The 18947-nt window shown below is 41.1% G+C and overlaps 7 protein-coding genes across 7 annotated transcripts; 3 read left to right on the top strand and 4 right to left on the bottom strand. All coding sequences in view use genetic code 12, as the record gives it.

The window, feature by feature from the left end:
* Window positions 1-488: 488 nt before the first annotated feature.
* On the top strand, window positions 489-3308 carry FOB63_002427 (uncharacterized protein; the record flags this gene model as incomplete). The annotated part of the gene is made up of 1 exon (XM_002616524.1): window positions 489-3308. One exon carries the CDS (start codon window positions 489-491, stop codon window positions 3306-3308), a length of 2820 nt encoding a protein of 939 aa, XP_002616570.1.
* A 129-nt stretch (window positions 3309-3437) lies between these two features.
* FOB63_002426 (uncharacterized protein) lies at window positions 3438-3659 on the bottom strand (the record flags this gene model as incomplete). Its single annotated transcript, XM_066102236.1, has 1 exon — window positions 3438-3659. One exon carries the CDS (start codon window positions 3657-3659, stop codon window positions 3438-3440), a length of 222 nt encoding a protein of 73 aa, XP_065958386.1.
* Window positions 3660-4656: 997 nt separating this feature from the next.
* ATM1 (ATP-binding cassette Fe/S cluster precursor transporter) lies at window positions 4657-6777 on the bottom strand (the record flags this gene model as incomplete). Its single annotated transcript, XM_002616525.1, has 1 exon — window positions 4657-6777. One exon carries the CDS (start codon window positions 6775-6777, stop codon window positions 4657-4659), a length of 2121 nt encoding a protein of 706 aa, XP_002616571.1.
* Window positions 6778-8005: 1228 nt separating this feature from the next.
* PDC11 (indolepyruvate decarboxylase 1) lies at window positions 8006-9694 on the bottom strand (the record flags this gene model as incomplete). Its single annotated transcript, XM_002616526.1, has 1 exon — window positions 8006-9694. One exon carries the CDS (start codon window positions 9692-9694, stop codon window positions 8006-8008), a length of 1689 nt encoding a protein of 562 aa, XP_002616572.1.
* A 1039-nt stretch (window positions 9695-10733) lies between these two features.
* Window positions 10734-11513, top strand: CBF1 (Cbf1p; the record flags this gene model as incomplete). The annotated part of the gene is made up of 1 exon (XM_002616527.1): window positions 10734-11513. The coding sequence occupies one exon, from the start codon at window positions 10734-10736 to the stop codon at window positions 11511-11513; it is 780 nt and encodes a 259-aa protein (XP_002616573.1).
* Window positions 11514-11715: 202 nt separating this feature from the next.
* MNN4 (Mnn4p) lies at window positions 11716-14306 on the bottom strand (the record flags this gene model as incomplete). The annotated part of the gene is made up of 2 exons (XM_002616528.2): window positions 11716-13984; window positions 14269-14306. The coding sequence occupies 2 exons, from the start codon at window positions 14304-14306 to the stop codon at window positions 11716-11718; spliced, it is 2307 nt and encodes a 768-aa protein (XP_002616574.2).
* Window positions 14307-16485: 2179 nt separating this feature from the next.
* XUT1 (Xut1p) lies at window positions 16486-18198 on the top strand (the record flags this gene model as incomplete). Its single annotated transcript, XM_002616529.1, has 1 exon — window positions 16486-18198. One exon carries the CDS (start codon window positions 16486-16488, stop codon window positions 18196-18198), a length of 1713 nt encoding a protein of 570 aa, XP_002616575.1.
* Between the last annotated feature and the right edge of the window lie 749 nt (window positions 18199-18947).

Genomic DNA, 18947 nt, shown 5'->3' with positions numbered 1-18947 from the left:
CTGCCCAACCGAACAGGATGTTTGTTTTGGTTTCTCTTCCTTTCGTTGTTTCCTTCCTGCGTATTTTTCCTTTTTTTTTTATATTTTTCCCTGTGCTTTTTGCATTTTTTACTTCCACGCATTGCTCTTTGCTTCTTTTAAATATCTACTGGGATGAATAGTGGTCGGTTATTAAAAAAAGAGCTAGCCACTTGAGGAGTTGATACCTAACAATGTTGTGGCTGTGCGGTGAGCTTATAACAGTACGCGCATACTTCGATAAATGTTCTAGCCGGCTAGATCCTCTTTGACCGTGACTGGTTGTCCCGCATATTCTGCTATAATTTTTCCCTTTAATGTTTTCATTTCTCTTCCATCGATTTTTGCTTCCAATATTTCTCAATGCTCGAAGCGGTTCCTCTTACACCTAAATTTGAATCACGTGCGCGTTTGTACAATCTGAAACCTCACTAAAATTTTCAACTTGTATCAATCGTTTGAAATCGTACATGTCTTCTGAAGCAGGAATCGCTAGTTCTCTTGTACTAGTGAATGCATTTCTCCCCAAATCATATGACTTGAAAGTTTCGGTGGATCACTCCAAACCGAATTTTTCGGGGTCGGTGGTGATTCCATTGACTAAAAACGATCAATGTGTCGAAGATTCATCAACATTTTCCATGATCCTTCATGCTCACAAACTCGTTGTCATGAAAGCAACTTTGCAAATGAGTGATGTTGGCTCAATTCCATTGAAAATTGTCACATTACGTGATCGCATGATGATTTCCCTCTCCACTTCAGAAGTTGTAATGTCTCAAATCACTGAAAAAGCATCGCCAACTGTCACAATCTCATTCATGGGTTGTATCAACAGTATCAAAACCTTTAATGATGACACTTACGGCGTGTTCAAGACAAACTACTCAGACAGTATTGAAGGTAAGTCAGATAACTTTGTCATAGCTACCCATTGTCAGCCATTTGGATGTCGTACTATCTTCCCTGTTATTGATGAACTTGTGATCAAAGTGCCAATCAAACTCACCATCACCACGAAATCGCTGTTTAAAGCTGTCTCAAATGCGCTACTCGAAAGGACTACTATTGTTGATATGACAGAGAACTCCGTCTTTGAATTCAAACCCACTCCTCCAATCTCTCCTTCCATCTTTGGGTTTGTTATTGGTGACCTTGAATGTGTCGAATGTTTGGACAGCTCAATTCCTATACGAGCATTTGTTACCAAAGGCGATGGTCCTTTGATCAATTATGCTCTTAAGGTAGCTGAAGCTCTTCTTCCCAAATTTGTTGACACGCTTGGCGTTCAGTATCCTTTAGAAAAGTTTGATATCGTAACCCTTCCATTTTTGAGCGACGGAGTTATGGAAAATTGGGGTATGGTTACCATTTTCAGAAACAGTGTATTGATGGATGCAAACAATGCTGATGACAGCGGAAAATTCCAAGTACGGCAACTCATTGCCCATCAATTGACCCATCAATGGATCGGTAACTTGGTGACTTTGGATGATTGGAAATATATGTGGTTGATCGAAGCTTTTGCTACATGGGTTGGAAATTACCTTTTATCCTTGGCAAAGATTGAAAATTCAGACTTCGCAGATTACGAGATTGACAGAGTAATTCTGATGGAATCCTTCATGGACAAAGATTGTCTTCTTCAGAACCGTATTCCTAGTCTTCATGAGCACATGATGAAATTGAGACTCAATAAGGATTCTCGGACAAATTCCATATTTGAGAGAGATGCTTATGAAAAGGGTATGATATTAGTGAATATGATAGCAAGCCTTTTCAAATTCGAACGCAATGAGGAGTCTTTCAAAGGTTTTTTCCTGGCGTTGAAGAACGTTTTAGAAGGGTGCAAGCACCAAACTATCAAGCCCTTTGAGTTATGGCAACAATTGAATCTGTATCTCTCGGTCGATCTTTTAACCTTTGTTCAAACATGGACTCAATATGAAGGCTATCCATTAGTGAAAGTTAAAATCAGTGGTGATAAAATTAAATTTGAACAAAATCGATTTTTCTTCAATGACGATGTCAATAACGTGGGTCTTGAAAATCCACCGTTTCATGTGCCGTTGTCACTAAAAATTTTGACTGAAACTAAGGAGGTAAAACTAGTCAATCTAATTCTTTCTGACAGATCAATGGAAGTGGATATTGTGCCATCCTCTTTAATCAGCGTCAATGCGAATAAACTGTTTTATTACAGGACTGTTTATGATCCGAAGTTTGTGCCAATTGTTTTGAAGAACGTGGCTTCCAATATGTTGCCCTCTCTTGATTTATTCGGAATCATCAATGACTATGGTAAAATATTGGGCCAACCTGAGCCAAGTATTGATGCGGAACTTTTTGGTTCTAACCAGTTAATGACTCTCCTCAATATTTGTGACGCACTTGCTTGTGAAGAGTGGGAAGATGATTTTAATGTATTGAGATGTGCATTGGACTATTTGGAGGTAGTAAACACGACATTTGTTCATTTCTCAAGATACATTGAGTTTAAAAGGTGGTTGGATAAGTTCAGCTTGAAGCTTTTCAATAAATTGGGAGGATGGGATTTGGTTTTGGACTCAGGAAACGAATACGATGTTCTGGAGTACCAGGTTAGAAACATGGTCCTTCAGCTTGCAAGTGCTAGTAAAGAGAGTCAGCTGGTTTGCAAAAAGATATTCAAGAGTTTTTTCAATTCAGGGGTCTCTAATAAGTTCATTCCTAAGGAATTGTTCACAAGTATGTTCAATGTTACCATGATGAATGCTAATATGAACGAATATAAGCAAATTCTTAACCTTGTGAAGAACTCGAATGTCTCTTACTTGAAGCACTCCAATGGTAGCATCCAAGATCTTCAGACTGCCGCTGTTTCTTCTCTTTCATTCACCACTAAACCAGAGTTACTCTCTAAAACATTGCACTTTGTTAACAATAACATTGACTCCAAATTAATCGAGTTCGCTTTGATTGGATTCAAGTATCATTACGAAACAGTGATAAAGGACATTATTTGGGGGTGGTACAAGGTGAATTATGATCAATGGGTCAAGCGTTCATTGCGGAAAGGATCAGACTGGTCCAAGCAGATTGGAGTAACTGTTGGCAACATCACGAGGCTAGTTTTGGGGGAAGTTATGCAATATAAACACGAAGATGCAGAAAAGTTTGTTGCGCAAAAAAGCAAGGAACTCCCCCCACATCAGCTTTCAGAGCGCTGGGAAGCAGTGGAGGAAGAGAATGCAGAGAGGAGGGCAATTGCTTCATACTACGAGGATGTAGTCGCACAGTTTTCAATGTAAATAGAATTGATCTCATTATCAAATGTATATAGTACAAACGTCTCGACGAAATGAAGAAAAAAGATAATAAGGGACGAGAATTGAAATAAAAGGTATAGAAACTTATCGATGCGTTTTCCAGAAAGTGAATCAAAGCTCCCAGGCCATTTTCATTCCATCTCTTTTGTGCACCGATTGAAGAATTGAAAAAGCAATTTGGTCAGATCTCTCGAGCTCTTGCAAATTTTCTTGTGTTTCATTCAATTTTACTGAGCTTGGCCCATCAGAAACAGTGGAAGCCACACTGCGTCTTGGCGATGTCCCGAACCGATTTCCCGAGTAGTTTTTGGGCATGTATCTTGCCACACTCATGGTAAGTGCGAAACAATGACAGACCTGTCAGCGATATAATTCAACTGGGAAATATTGGTTTACATATATGCGGGAAGATTCATACGGCTCTCTTGTGGCTCTTTAGGAGAAGCTTATCTTGTGGCGCATGCATACCCGCGTGCATATTATTACTAATGCGGTTTGGAGAAGACACAGATTAAGCAGCTTGTGTATCCTTTCCGCTTCGCAAAATACGAAAAAATATCCCCGTGCATCTAACCATGTGGTATTTTTTCACTTCCGAGAGCCGAGTAGAATTCAGCCAATCGCAAAGCAAATATGATAAATATCTCCAGGAGCTGCTGGGACTGCTTGAGGTCTAAAGGCTCATGGTTCATGTAGAAGCGGGGGCTTCTCGAGAGCCTATTGTACTGTGTCTTTGTACTGAGTCATCTAAAAGCATTGTTCGCCTGTGCGCATCAGTCTCAACCGCCACATGAGTAAGAGGCGCAAAAAGTATAGTTCAGAAAAGCTACGTAAAACTCTATTGTTGGGTGATGATCTGATTCTTCAGCAGTATATGCTCTATTTTGCGAATGCGTTGGGATCATGGGAGAAGTTTAATGACCTACGTTATCGCTTATTCAATGGGATAAATTTATTGGCCACCTGCTAAGGTTAAGAAACGATACAAGCTCCAGCATCTTGTATTGGACAATCAATACTTGATATTACGCTTTTAGCTATCGGCTTTTCTTCCTGTTCCGCATTTGGGTGGAAATTCCTCCTTCACTCCATCAGACAGTAAACAGGTACACCAATCACTCTTCGGAACGCTATTCATAGCACGCTCAATATGGAGGCCGCAGCCGACCCATGCTGTTTTCGCTAGGAGTTAGCATATGCTTCAATACAAGAGGAACAAGTACATACAACAAATGTTACACTGATCGGGGCGACACATTTACTCTTTCAGTTCAAAGTAAAAATGAAAATATAATTGAGGGGTTACACTGGACCTGTATATACATTATTTCTAAAACAGGCTACTATTTGCGCTCGGCTTTGTTTCCTCCTTATCTGACAAAAGTAACTCCTCCTCAATATTCAAATTTTCTTGAATATTCCATAATTCATTGTAAAGCGAGTCTGGCTTGCTGAGTAATTCTTGATGCGTTCCTTCTTCGTGCACTGTACCCTTCTTCAACACAATAATCTTGTCACTGTCCGCAATTGTGCGAAGTCGATGAGCTATCAGAACATTGGTCGAATGGGAGTCTTTGAACACCGTACGCAAAGTACGTAGCAAGGATTGCTCTGTATGCGTATCAAGTGCGCTTGTAGCTTCATCGAAAAAGGTAATAGGTGAATGCTTCAAAAGTAAACGTGCAATGGCTAATCTCTGTTTTTCTCCTCCGGATATCATTAGACCTCTCTCGCCAACAATGGTGTCCACGCCAAGTGGAAGCTCTTCGATAAGCTTCTTGAGTTTCACCTGTTCGATTGCATCCATTATTTCTTTGTTGGATGCACTCAATCTTCCATAGCGGATGTTCTCCAAAATCGTGTCATTGAAAAGAGGCGTTTCTTGGGGTACAACACTAACTGCTTTTCTCAATGATTCGAGGCTGACTTTAGAGATATCTTGTCCATCAATCAAGATACGACCCGACGTCACATCGTAGAAACGGAAAACAAGCTTCAAGATGGTTGACTTTCCCAGGCCCGATGGGCCCACAATCGCCAGCTTCTGTCCTGATGGAATAGTGAAAGATACGTTCTTGAGGATTAGTCTGTCTGGATGATATCCAAAGCTGACGTTCTCGAACTTGATCTCTCCTGGAGCAATAGGGTTAAGAATCAATTCGGGAGCATTTGGAACTTCCTTTACTTTGATATCGTAATTTTGAAGCTGGAATAAGTTCTCCATGTCGAGCAATGATTGTTTGAGTTCACGATAAACAGATCCTAAGAAATTGAGAGGTACCAGCAACTGGAAAACCAATTGGTTAATCAAAACTAAATCCCCAACACTCAAAGCTCCGGTTGCAACTCCTTGACAACCCATGTACATCATTGCGGTCAAGGCCAGAGTGAAAATAAGGTTTTGTCCAGCATTTAAAAATGCAAGAGAGGTAGCAACTTTGATGGACGCATTTTGGTACTTAGTGAGGGCTTGGTCATATTTGTAGCATTGATGCAGTTCATTGTTGAAATATTTCACTGCTTCATAATTTATTAAGGAATCAAGCGCAACAGAAGCCGCTTGGTTATCGGCATTGTTTGCTTGACGACGGAACCCTGTTCTCCATGCAGTTGTTTTTATAGTAAAGATGGAATATGTGGCCATTGTCAAAAGTGTGACTGCGGCAAAGGAGGCACCATAATTATATGTCAATATACCACATACCATGGTGATTTCAAAAGTGATTGGAATAATGTGAAATACCATTGCGCTAAGTACATAGCTGATACCTTTAGTTCCTCGATCGATCGCTCTTGTAAGGCCGCCTGTTTGTCGCAGTAAATGGAATTGAAGATCCATATCAAGCAAGTGTTTGAATGTATTATTGGCAACACGTTTGATTGCCAGCTGTGACACCAGTGCAAAAACAGCATTCCTTAGTTCACCAAAAAGCACAGCACCAAAGCGAGCGCCACCGTAGGCTAAGATCATCGCACCCATGACAGTTCCTATATTTCCAACGTCACTTAGCCAATCCACATTCATTTCATCAATTATGCTTTTGAAGAAAAATGGCACTTGAACATTCAATAACTTTGACCCAATCAACAACAGCAAAGCTACAACGACTCTGACCTTGAAGCTGGGCTTGTTTTTTGGCCAGATAGTGGCTAGAAGGGATGAAAGCATTTTTATTTGCGACGTCGAGATTTGTCTCCCGAATAGATAAGAGGATGAGTCCTTTTTCTCAATTTCCCCATCATTATTCTTCTCCTTACCAGCAGCTGCGTTTTTACTGGTGTAAAACCGTATACCACTCTGTTGAAGGTGTGGCTTATGAGAGTATGCCGCAAATTTGGGCTTCAAATATAAGCTGGTGCCAGAGCGTGTAGGAAAGAAGTTCAGCGAGCTCAACTGGCGAATGCATGGGCGAATTCCATTATTCGTCAACCGTAGTGTTCTAGAAAGCATTCGTTGATGCAAAATCCGGGATAAGATCGAAAGGAATCTAAAGTTGTGTGCGCATTGCGCAATGGCTCTTTAACCACTAACTAAAGATCACCGTTCCGACTCCTGCACACCATGCCGATCCTAACCGAACAAAATGCTATTTCGTAGCATTTGCATCAATACGAATGGGCTGGCATGGATTAAAGAAAACACGAATTGTTCAAGTTCGACCCCTTGTGGATTATCCGAAAAAGTTCTTAGACACATCAATCCATGAGATTTGTCTCCACAATGCTGAGCTGTAAAGAGAACTATTTTGACTTTAGATAAACTAATTTGGCGAATTCATGATTAACAAGTGCTAAAGCCTATTGTAAACAATTTCTGTGTAATATATTCATCGATGGTTGATTTCTTTGCTCTCTTAACGCATGACCGACTTCGGACTTTGCCAATGCGGCACAACATAGTCCGATCGCATTCGTCAATGAAGGTCAGAAGTTTGACTTCTCTATTCGTAAAGTCAAGTAAAGTACTCTGAATCGCTAATAAGGGAAAATAGCTAGATAAACGATCTTCACAATCCTTTTTATCTAATAATATTTTCTTCCTCATATGATGCTCAAACTATGGCAGTCACCTCGTGAAGGCAAAGAGATGTAACATCAATCATTCTTTTTTTATATAGGCTATTTGTGTGATAGAAAATTGTTCAATTTACATGAGAGTTAATGTTGAATAACCTTTACTGTTACTTGTGTTTTTATATTGTGTTTTTCAGACTTTTGAAAAAGTTGTGCGGTATCCACGAATTTTACGTACTGCTCAGTGAGTCTTAGGTTCCGACCATAAATGAGAAGGAGCTTAATTGCTAAGGTTTTTGACTATACAGAGATTCAATAATACGTACATTTCTCTTTCCCGCTTCTTGTGCCGAGTATTTTAGCTCTAAAATTTTTGTTAAGATCATCACTGGGCCTCCAATTGGGGACATACTTTATCGGTTGAATAAGATCAATTAGCGGCCAGAGGGTAAAGTCTTAAAAATAAATTGAAGATTCAGCATAAAGTGCGACATCCTCTAAGTCAACGTGCAATTTGTTATCAATCGAAATAAATATGCCTATACATAAATCTGATATCAGGCGCATGTCTAAAGGAAAGCATACTACAACTTTGAAATCTATCAAACAAATATGTATTTTATATTAAGCGTATCGAATCATACATGACAATTGAGAGAAACAGATTAGTTCTCAGCGTTGGTTTGTGCAGAGAATTCTGCTTGCTTGACCAAGTTTTGAGGAGCGTCCATCTTTGGCAACATAACTTCAACCATTCTGATTCTGGAGTTCTCGTTGAATGCGGCATCGTTGAACAAAGAGTTGACTTCACCAACAGTGGAAACACGAACAGCTTCGTAGTCCTTAGCCTTGAAGAGTGGCAACAAGGCCAAGTTGTCCCATGGCTGAATGTCGTTGTAAGAAGCAGTCTCACCGTGAATCAATCTTTCAATGGTGTAACCATCGTTGTTCAAGACAAACAAGTATGGAGTGTTCTCCCACTTAACCATGGTAGAAATTTCTTGGACGGTCAATTGCAAAGAACCATCACCAACGAACAAGATGACTCTCTTCTTTGGGTCAACTTCTTGAGCAGCCATGACAGCACCCAAAGTGGCACCAACGGTGAAACCAATAGAGCCCCACAAGACTTGAGAAATACCAATACAGTTGCTTGGGAACTTGGATTGGACAATACCGAAAGCGGAAGTACCAGTTTCGGTAATAATGATGTCGCCCTCTCTGAACCAGTCAGAAACTCTAGCCCACAACCATTCTTGGGAGATTGGAGAGTTGTCAGGCAAACCTGGAACAATTCTTCTTTGTGGAACTGGAGCTGGAGTGTACTTAGTGACGTGAGGACCAATGTCCTTCAACAAAGCGTTCAAAGCCTCTTTCATTTGGACACCTGGGAATGTGGCTTGTCTGATCTTGGTGTAGTCAGAGTGGAACTCAACAATGTTCTTGGTCTTGTAAGAGTAAGAGAAAGAACCAGTGTTGAAGTCGGACAACAAAGCACCAACAGACAAGATCAAGTCAGCCGACTCAACAGCCTCCTTAACATCTGGCTCGGACAAAGAACCGACGTAAACACCACCGAATCTTGGGTGGGCTTCGTTAACAGAAGACTTACCCATTGGTGTGGTAAAGACAGGGTATTGGGTAGCGTCAATCAAAGAAGCAACCTCTGGCTTACAAGAGTGTCTGGAAGCACAAGCATCAACCAAAATGACTGGGTTTTGAGCTTGGTCAATTAAGTCCAAAACAGTCTCAATAACCTCGGCTTGAGCATCTGGGTCATTGGCCTTCAAGGACAAGTCAATTGGGGTGTCCAACAAAGAGGCTGGAACATTCAAGTCAACCAAGTTAGCTGGCAATCCAACGTAGACAGGTCTTTGGTTGACATATGCTTCTCTGATACATCTGTCAATCTCCTTTGGAGCAGAGTCAATGTCCGAGAGGAAAGCACTGGTCTGAGAAATGTTGTTGGACATTCTGTGGAAAACAGTGAAGTCACCGTTACCCAAAGTGTGGTGCAACAACAATTGCTTAGCCTGAGAAGAAATGGATGGGACACCAACAACGTGCAACATACCAACGTGTTCGGCGTAAGCACCACCGACACCGTTCAAGGCAGACAACTCACCAACACCGAAGGTTGTGACAAGACAGGCCAATCCCTTAACTCTGGAGTAACCGTCAGCAGCGTAGGCAGCGTTCAATTCGTTAGCGTTACCAGCCCATCTCATGCCGTCAACTTCGTAGATCTTGTCCAAAAGGGACAAGTTGAAGTCACCTGGCAAACCGAAGATGGTTTGAACGGAAAGTTGGTTCAATCTTTCGAAAAGATATCTACCTAAAGTAATTTCAGCCATTGTAAATGAAGTGTGATTGGATTATGTGATGATAAGAAGAAAAAAAAAAAGAGATGTTCCAGTGGCCACGGGGGGTTTTTATAACGCATTCGTACATTTCACATAGAGGCACACAAGTCCGTTGGTGGTATGATCGGCGAGCGTAAGCGCATAACGTACCAGAATATGCCAATGCGTGTAACTTGCATGTTCCAAAGTATGCGCTTACAGGTCTCGTCATCCACACCCTACGTGCAACATTGGGCCAATAAAATTAGCCCACCAGTGATTATGCGTTTAAAGAACCAGGAATTCCGAGCTTTCGGGTTGATCATGCGTTTCCGGACATCGTTGTTGGATTTCTGGGTTGAAAAAGCAATCTACACAGTACCCCAATGGTGCGAGTCCAGATTGCGTGGTTCACATAGGCGCATGTATGCCTAGTGATTATGCGCTTACACGACAATAGCCCGGACCGGAATATCCAGGGAAATAACATCGCTTTGCCACCAACGGTCACGACTTTTGAGAATAGGAATCAATATTGAATATCTGGCAAAGTCTCTTTTAATGAGATACCTTGTAAATATCAACCTACTTCGTTTCACGAATTCCCCCACCCAATACTGGGAAGACTCCTTATACTAGAAAAGTGAGAGGGGACGGCCTGCATGTTAAAGCGCACAGAATTGCTTTTTATTTTTCGTCGGTGGCCAGTTTTACTGCGGTTTTTTCCGAATGCCCCTTTGAAGGCTCGCGCATCCGGGTAACCACATGTGAGCATCATCACCTGAAATCCATGTGAAGAATAGCTCGTGACTTGCTACCCCCAATCCTTCTAATCACGTTGAGATAATCACGTTCTGATAAAGCTTAGTCTGCAAAAAATCAAGTCCAGAGATAAGCCTCCACCACAACACACACATTAAGAAGAGTATTTCAACCATCATAATTCACGTTGTAAACTTTGTTGTTGTTTTCCTGTCAAAATTTTTTTCTTAAGAACGGAATAATACTCAGTTGTTATTATTTTCATTTTCTTTAACCTGAACACGTGAACATGTCAAACAAGAGAGATTCCACTTCGCCTTATGTCGAGTCCAAAAAGGTCAAGCTTGATGACAACAAAAAAGACGACATTGCAATTGACTCGGAGTTACTAGGCGATCAATCTTCCTATGCCTCCTCGGGAGCTCAGGATAACAATGCTTCCAAAGAGGAAGAAGATGCCGTCGCTGCCGCAGCTTCTCTTGTGTCTGATGCAGACACCGCCAATGCCGCTGCCGCAGCCTTAAATCACCAGCAGCAACCACACCACCACCACCATCATCACCAACAACAACAACAGCAGCAACAATTGCAACAACGGTTAGCTTATGAAAACCACCATTATGGATCACTGGTACACGCTGCAGCTGCAGCTGCAGCTGCTCAACAGCACCATAGACCAGATACTACTATGTTACAACCCACGACTTTGCCTCCTTCCAATTCATCTAAACCCACGCATGGGTCGGAGGAATGGCATCGGGTGAGAAGAGAAAACCACAAAGAAGTGGAGAGAAGAAGAAGAGAATCGATAAATCAAGGCATCAAGGAGCTCGCTGCGTTGATTCCTACAGCAGAATCGAACAAGGCACAGATATTACAACGTGCCATCGAATTCATCAGAAGACTAAAGGAGAATGAGAACAACAATATTGAGAAATGGACTTTGGAGAAATTATTGACTGAACAGGCAGTCAGTGAGTTGAATGCTTCAAATGAAAAGTTGAAGGCAGAATTGGAGAGAGCCTACCGTGAAATAGAGCAATTGCGGAGAAAGATTGACGAGAAATGATTTCCCCATTATATTATATTTTGTACCATTAACCCGTTGCTTGTCTTTCTTTTTAGTGATACCTCTTCTTTCTTTTATGTGTTAATACAAGGTTTCAACAGTTAAACAGATTCTATTACGTAAACTGTATTGAATGAAGTTATAAAAAGTTGCTATCGTACATATATGAGGTTATTAAGGCTTCAAGCCAGCCATTATTGGATTAGTTATTATTAGTCGAATCCATGTACTTTCGGTACATTTCTTGCGTTTTGGCGACTTTCATCTCAAAAGTTTCCAGTGTTTGGTTCAATTTTTCTAAGAATGGCTCGAACTTCAATGGCTTGAAATGAGGAGCGCCATCGATGATGCTTTTGGTTGATTTGCCGAATAAATGCCTCATAATTTCATTCTCATGCACCGAAGTTAAGTCCCTTGTGGCAACATAATCTATAAGTAATTCGTCATATGCCAAAAGATCTAAAAGATCTTGATCTTCAAATCTTAAGATTTGCTCCAACTCCAGGAATGCCAAACCTCCATCCGTATGTGGTTTCTTCACATCTGTTGCATTTACACGGTAAAAAGAATTCCATTCTTCTCTGTGGCGAAGGAAAAACCTCAAGTCGTTCTCATGTACCCATAATCTTAATTGTGGTACGAAAAAACGATTTTTGAAACATTTTTCCACCAAACTTTTCTTCAGGTACTCTGCAGTGAGAATGGACGAGTATCGTCTAGGAATATAAGCAACCTCGCCCTCCACATAAGACTTGACTAATGGTGAAAGTTCATCGAAACTGGAGAAATGCTTGTTCCTGCAGTTGTAGACTTGTAGCATCTTGTTGACCTCTCCGGGAGTATGTGTCTTCCTGAAGTCCCGAGGAAGAAGAGAGTCATATCTTTCAGGGGAACCTTCATCAGTTAACGCCAAACCAGTGATATCGATATAAAAACCTGTATCAATATCAATAAATCTAGCATCGATGTTATTGTTGCCATTGCCGTGCGTTCTCAGGGAGATGAATGTTCCACAATCCAAAAAGTAACGACCGAAACCATATGAGGCATCCTCAACGATGAGAGATTGATTGAAATTCATGCTCAATTTATGCAAACTCATAATTGGAACTTGAACATCAATATCATCATCCCACGGGAAAGCAATGCCATTCCAGTACCACGCTAAAAGAGAGCCATGAGCCAACCAAGTCGTAATATCATGCTTCCTACAGAATGAAAGCCAAACTCGGACCATTCTGTGTAACGTCGCAACCTTGTCATCATGATGCAAACCATTGAAGAACCTCCAATCATAATGGTCGCCCATGGCATGTCCAATAATTTTAGCCTCACTAAAGTATTTAGGAGGATTCTTTTCCACTGCAATTGAGTACTTCAATGACTCGAGATAACTGGATTCACGAAAGTTCAATGTGGCCTTTCTCTCTTCAAGGTCTTTCAAAATCAGCTTGGCATCAAAAGTAAAATCTTCAGGCTTTAAGGCAATCTCATAGTTATCGACATTGACACCACTAGAAACGGGTACTTGCTTCTTAAGACGATTAAACTCTTTGAGAGTGTTAAGCTCATTGGATTTCGAATCACTCATAAAGTCTTCGACGAGACCATTATGCAAAAGTTTTTGTCTTTTCGTTGGAATTATTGTGTAAGAGCCATCTTGGGTCAAAAAGACAACTGATGCTGGTAATGGAGCCGCAGCATAAAGGTATGCTTTACCTGCCATGTGCACCTTTTTCTCTTCCATTTGACCGAAATACTTCATGACGTTGAAGCCCATTCTTAAGCGGTTCCCGTCGTCAAAGTCTTCAGGTAAATCCTTATCTTCTACACAGAATAAGGCCGGATCAAGAGCATGGCGTTCCTTCACATCAGGTTTAGCACGTTCATTTTCGTACACCCGGTTATCTAGAATCAGGCATTGCCGTTTGTTTTGATCGGTTTCGAAGAAATGGCTGTTCAAAATGCTCAAGTCAACCCAGTCTGCCCAGTGAAAGGGGGCTTCAATGGATTTCTGTTTCTTAGAGTTTCTCCTGATGTAGTTGTAATACATTCCTAGCGTAAATCGTGGGTCAAAAGGTTGTACATCAGTTCTATTATGATCAGGCTCTTTATAATACTCAGGAATAATAAGTTGGGTCTGGTCTGGAGTTATGGTAGTATCTGCCCTTGAAAATTTTCCTTCTTTGTCGTATTGTTTTCTCCATTGGAACAACTTTGTGACCTTTCTATTAAATGCTGACTTTCGATCTGTATACTTCGATGTACTGTGCGACCAGATAGATAGTGATAGGGCATCTAGGTTATTCGACATAGCGCTCAGCCGGGTGGAAGATGCTAATGTCCACATGGAAACAATTAGCAAGAGCAAAGCAACTGTCCCAACTTGAAGGTATTTTTTTCTTATGGTGATGAACATGTTGAAAACAACACGGGTGGATATAGGGAATGGCGCCAATACCAGGTGAAAACTGTTCGAAAATTAAATTATTCACAAATTTCGGCTTATAAAAAGAACTAAGGAAGGTGCTGACCAAGATAAAGAGTAAATGCAGTAGATCAAATACATAAGTAAGAGGATTGAAAATTTCCTTATGACAACATGCATGCATAATTTGTCGACGTGCATTACAGCTAGCATTGTATGCGGAAAACCATGACCAAAATAATTTGTTCTGTCTCTAAAACTTTTGGTGATGAGTTTGCGAATGAGGTGTATGAGATGATACAAATTGGGAAATTCGAAGGGTTCAACAAGATGATATCTTTAGAGAGGTTATTATTGTGGGCCATGGTTTGTGAGGTTTGATGCAAAAATAGCTTACCAAGCATGCCAAGAATTGTAATGCTTAAATGAAGGATCTCCAGGTATGTGCCTTTCCCTTGATGGTTTTCTAACAATAAAAAAGCACCTACAAATGCAAAATAAGAGATCCTACAATACCATGTGACCCATAAGTTCTATTAACCCTTAGGAACCATTGTGTTGAATTTCCTTTTATTGTAGATGTGCATTTCGTTTGTTATCGGTAGCAACATTCGGTACCCTACTTCGTGCGGATAAAATAACTGGCACCCGAAACCGGCATACAAATTTATATGGCTGTTTATAGTCTTGGAATTATGTTCCTCGGCAATGTCGGGAAACGACCAAATACCCCAAGCAATCTGATTTACAAGGGCTTTTCGACGCGTATTGTAAAGAGATCAAGACAACGTATTTTTGTTTAGAGTTATGAGAATGAGCATGTTAGAGAAAAAGAAGATTACGAGAATCGCACTTGCAGGCGGATAAAGACCGAGAAAAAAGAAATAAAAAAAGAAATGAGCTTCTTGTGCGCAACATTTGTAATGAATTGTGGTTGTGGTTAAGAGTCGCGTGAGATTGAAGGTCATAATTCATCTGTGGCCCTTGCTAAAACAGTTCAACACTACCATTAAAATACAGAAACCTCCGCATAAACTTCATGTATGCGTTTTTGGCGAAGTATCTATTAGTTGCCCAATTGGGCGGACTCATTACATTTTGTTTAGACATTCGTAAGCTGACGACGAGCCCCTTTGAGTGAAACAAGTGCACTCTCGAAAGCAACCCAAATCTACTTCAAACCTAAAGACGTGCAGAGCTTCCTAGTGAAGAGCCTCATTGCTTCTGTTACGCAAAAGAGAAACCTAAATACCAAGGTTCAGGTCTTCCCTGAGATAAATACAAACAAAGCTTAGACTTCAAAAGTTAACTCACAGGGACATGTACAGAGGGCCACTTCTAAATACATTCCATTTCCATTCCTACATGAGACAAAAATGTGATAGTAATTACGTGTCATATCATGCGTTTGTGGGGACAATTTATCACTTGGTGCAGTTGAGGACTGCTATTCACCATCCTCTTTATAATCGAGAACTTACTTGTGGAATACAATTAGATAAGCTCTTATCCTTAGTGGACCATTTGAGTCCACTGTGGAGATTTACGGTCAGTCGAAGAGACGACTTTCGCCCTTGAATTTCATCTTGTATTTAAGACCCATCTAAGACAACGATAATGGGGAGTTATGAGATGCGAACATAGTTTGTGAAGATCTCGTAAGTGTCTGTCAATGTAGATGGTAGTTGAGCTCATGACAGAAGCTGCACCGAAGCACTGGCATGTATACAAACGGTATCCTTGGCCGCACCCCAGAACGATAGTCGTCTGCACGACCTTTCCGCTCAGGAGTCATAGATAGACGAGCATTTTAGTAATCATTTAGTCCAGTAATGAACGTAGCCTTGCATACCGTGAATTTAGTGACCAAGTGAAATTCTTGGTGAACGCCAATCGTGCTCATTAGGTTGAATAGTTGTTTACTTGCGGAATAATGCAGCAGCTTAGTCCAAAAATAAAAAAAAGCGGACATCTCCACATATTCCCTCAGATTTAGCCTGTCTAAAATTTTTTTAATGAGATTGTCTAACATCCTTCTCCGAAAGAAAAGAAAAGATATGATGGCAGATAAAGAAAAGGCTCAATTCCGCGCATCGTACGAAAAAACTCGGAATGGCCCGAACCGTTTATCTTATCGCGAACAAACGCACTAAAAAATCGCCGAATCATCGCCTCGCATGCTGATTCTCGAACACCGTTTTTTGCACCATAGTATTAGCGTATACGTCTCTTCATCAAGAAGACATATATGTGTGATTTAAGTGTCCCGTTTGATACATCCTATCTAAAGGAGAAAAGTGCCAGATCTAGGAAAGTATTTCATTATCTCTAGCCAAGACGTCGGCGATTTCCGCATAATTTGACTGATCGCACGACGCCGATCGATTGGCTTTGAAAATTCAACCTGCATAAGATAGAGAAGTTCTTCGGTGCAAGCTATCTAGCATCTGCGATTAATATAAATTACTCATTGGCAGCAAGTGTTATTGTGCATTTTTTTTTTTAGAGCAAAGCACTCGAAGTTATCTATTCAAACACATCAACATGCTCGAAAAAAAATCCCTATCACTATACGGAAAGAGAGTGTTACATAAGTGGACTACCCGTGAAGGTTTCCTCGGTGACTATGATTATGGGTACCTTTTCATTCCTGAACTTCCGTTCACCAAGAAAACTGCAAAGACTCAACCTTTTTTCGGTTTGAACTCGGACATGCCTTTGTTTCTTGGGTTTCTTTTGGGATTCCAGCATGCGTTGGCCATGTTAGCTGGTGTCGTGACTCCTCCACTTATGATCTCAAGTCTGGCAAACTTATCAGTTAAAGTCTCTGAGTACTTGGTTTCGTCATCCTTGATTGTTTCTGGTATTTTGTCTTGTATCCAGATTACTCGTTTTCATATTTATGGCACCCCCTACTACATTGGTACTGGGTTGCTCTCAGTTGTCGGTACTTCGTTTTCGACAATTACCATTGTTACAAGTGCTTTCCCCATGATGTACAAAAATGGAATCTGTAAGACAGTTAATGGGGTAGAGCAACCTTGTCCTGATGGGTACGGCCACATTTTGGGAACTGGTATTGTCTGTGCCTTACTAAACATTTTGATTTCTTTTTCTCCCCCAGCAATTCTTCAGAGAGTCTTCCCTGCAATCGTTACTGGTCCAGTCGTGCTTTTGATTGGTGTTCACTTGATTGAGTCAGGTTTCCAGGACTGGGTTGGTGGCTCAGGATGTATTTCAAGCGGAAATTGCACAAACAAGAAATTACCATGGGGATCCGCAAGATTGATCGGTCTAGGATTCCTTGTCTATTGCACAATCATCATCTGTGAACGTTTCGGTGCACCCATTATGAAGTCGTGTGCTGTTATTGTGGGATTATTGGTTGGATGTATTGTTGCAGCTGCATGCGGATACTTTAGCCACGACAACATTGACCAAGCCCCTGTAATCACCTTCCCTTGGGTACACACATTCAAACTAAAGGTATATGGCCCTATTGTGCTTCCATTTTTGGCGGTCTATATTACCTTGGTTATGGAAGCTACTGGTGATATTACTGCTACTTGCGATGTCTCCAGATTGGAAGTTGAAGGTGAATTGTTCGAATCTAGAATCCAAGGAGGTATCCTTTGTGATGGTGTTAATGGTATATTATCTGGATTGATGACTGTGACCCCAATGTCCACTTTTGCTCAAAACAACGGTGTGATTTCCATTACAAAGTGCGCAAACAGAAGAGTTGGATACTGGTGTGCCTTTTTCTTAATTGTCATGGGTGTTTTTGGCAAGTTTGCTGGTGCCATTGTATCTATTCCAAAGCCAGTTTTGGGTGGTATGACCTCTTTCTTGTTTACATCTGTTGCTGTTTCCGGTATCAAAATTGTTTCCACCACCGAATTCACCAGAAGAGACCGTTTCTTGTTAACTGCTTCCCTCTTGCCTGGTTTAGGTTCTACTTTGGTTCCAACTTGGTTCGACCACGTATTCACCTATACTGGAAACAACAAGTCTTTGCAAGGTTTCTTTAACGCTATTGTGTTGGTGATGGAAACAGGATTTGCCCTCACTGGCTTTATTGGTTTGTTCTTGAACTTGATCTTGCCTCAAGTTTCAGACGAAATTGAGGAGATCAACGAAGTCGTTTTGGAGACTGTTGGATCTGCTGACGAAGCTGCCATGAGACAATATGCTTCTAAAGAGCAACAAATGTTTGACGGAAGAGTGCTAGAGGTACGCCTGTCGTACACTAACTGATTTTTTACGAGTGTTTTCAATTCTTGATCTTAATTTATATTCTGCACTAAAACGCTGTAAAGCATATCTGTTAGATAAATTGTAATGCTGAATTCTATCCTTCATGTTGGAAACAAGTGGATGAAAGACCGATTGAATTAGTACGAATATGGAACTTCTGATGCATGGCTATGTCGCCACTGCATAGAAACAAACGTTGCAGTAACTATAGGCACCCTCGTTCGCGATTATTATTTCCCCGTCGCGCAAAACCGCACGCCGAAAGTGTACTCTGACTTCACATTTCTCGTAATTAAGCTTTTGTAAAGTGACGCTGAAGATCCTTCATTTTTTGCAAGGTAAAGCGGATTGAACCAGCCACCTTAAGTGCTGAAGCTGATACGTTTGGAAAGTTCGAGTCACGTCAGACATCAAACACACACATACACACACACACATGCACACAGTTGTACTTCCTGAACTGCTCTGGAGAAACCGGAAGGAAGTGTGTCCGGAAGAAAGTGTGTCTACTCTAATTTGTGCATAGACGTGATCATAATACCACTATTTCCCAAACTATGTAAACAGCCACGGCTTTGTAGATTGAGAGCATTTCGCTTACCCGACGCCCTACCCTGCCGTTTCCGCCGAAGTTTGGACTGCAAGAGTTCGTGTATTACCTACAAGAGTTTCTTCCTTTCCTGTAGATAGGGACACAGGAGATGCTCCCCATGTTAGTTAGTTGGAATGGTGCAGGTTAGTCGCGGCAC

This window comes from Clavispora lusitaniae (genome assembly GCF_014636115.1).
Source record: "Clavispora lusitaniae strain FDAARGOS_655 chromosome Unknown tig00000078_pilon, whole genome shotgun sequence".
NCBI lineage: Eukaryota > Fungi > Ascomycota > Pichiomycetes > Serinales > Metschnikowiaceae > Clavispora > Clavispora lusitaniae.
This window is presented reverse-complemented; position numbering and strand designations above follow the sequence as displayed.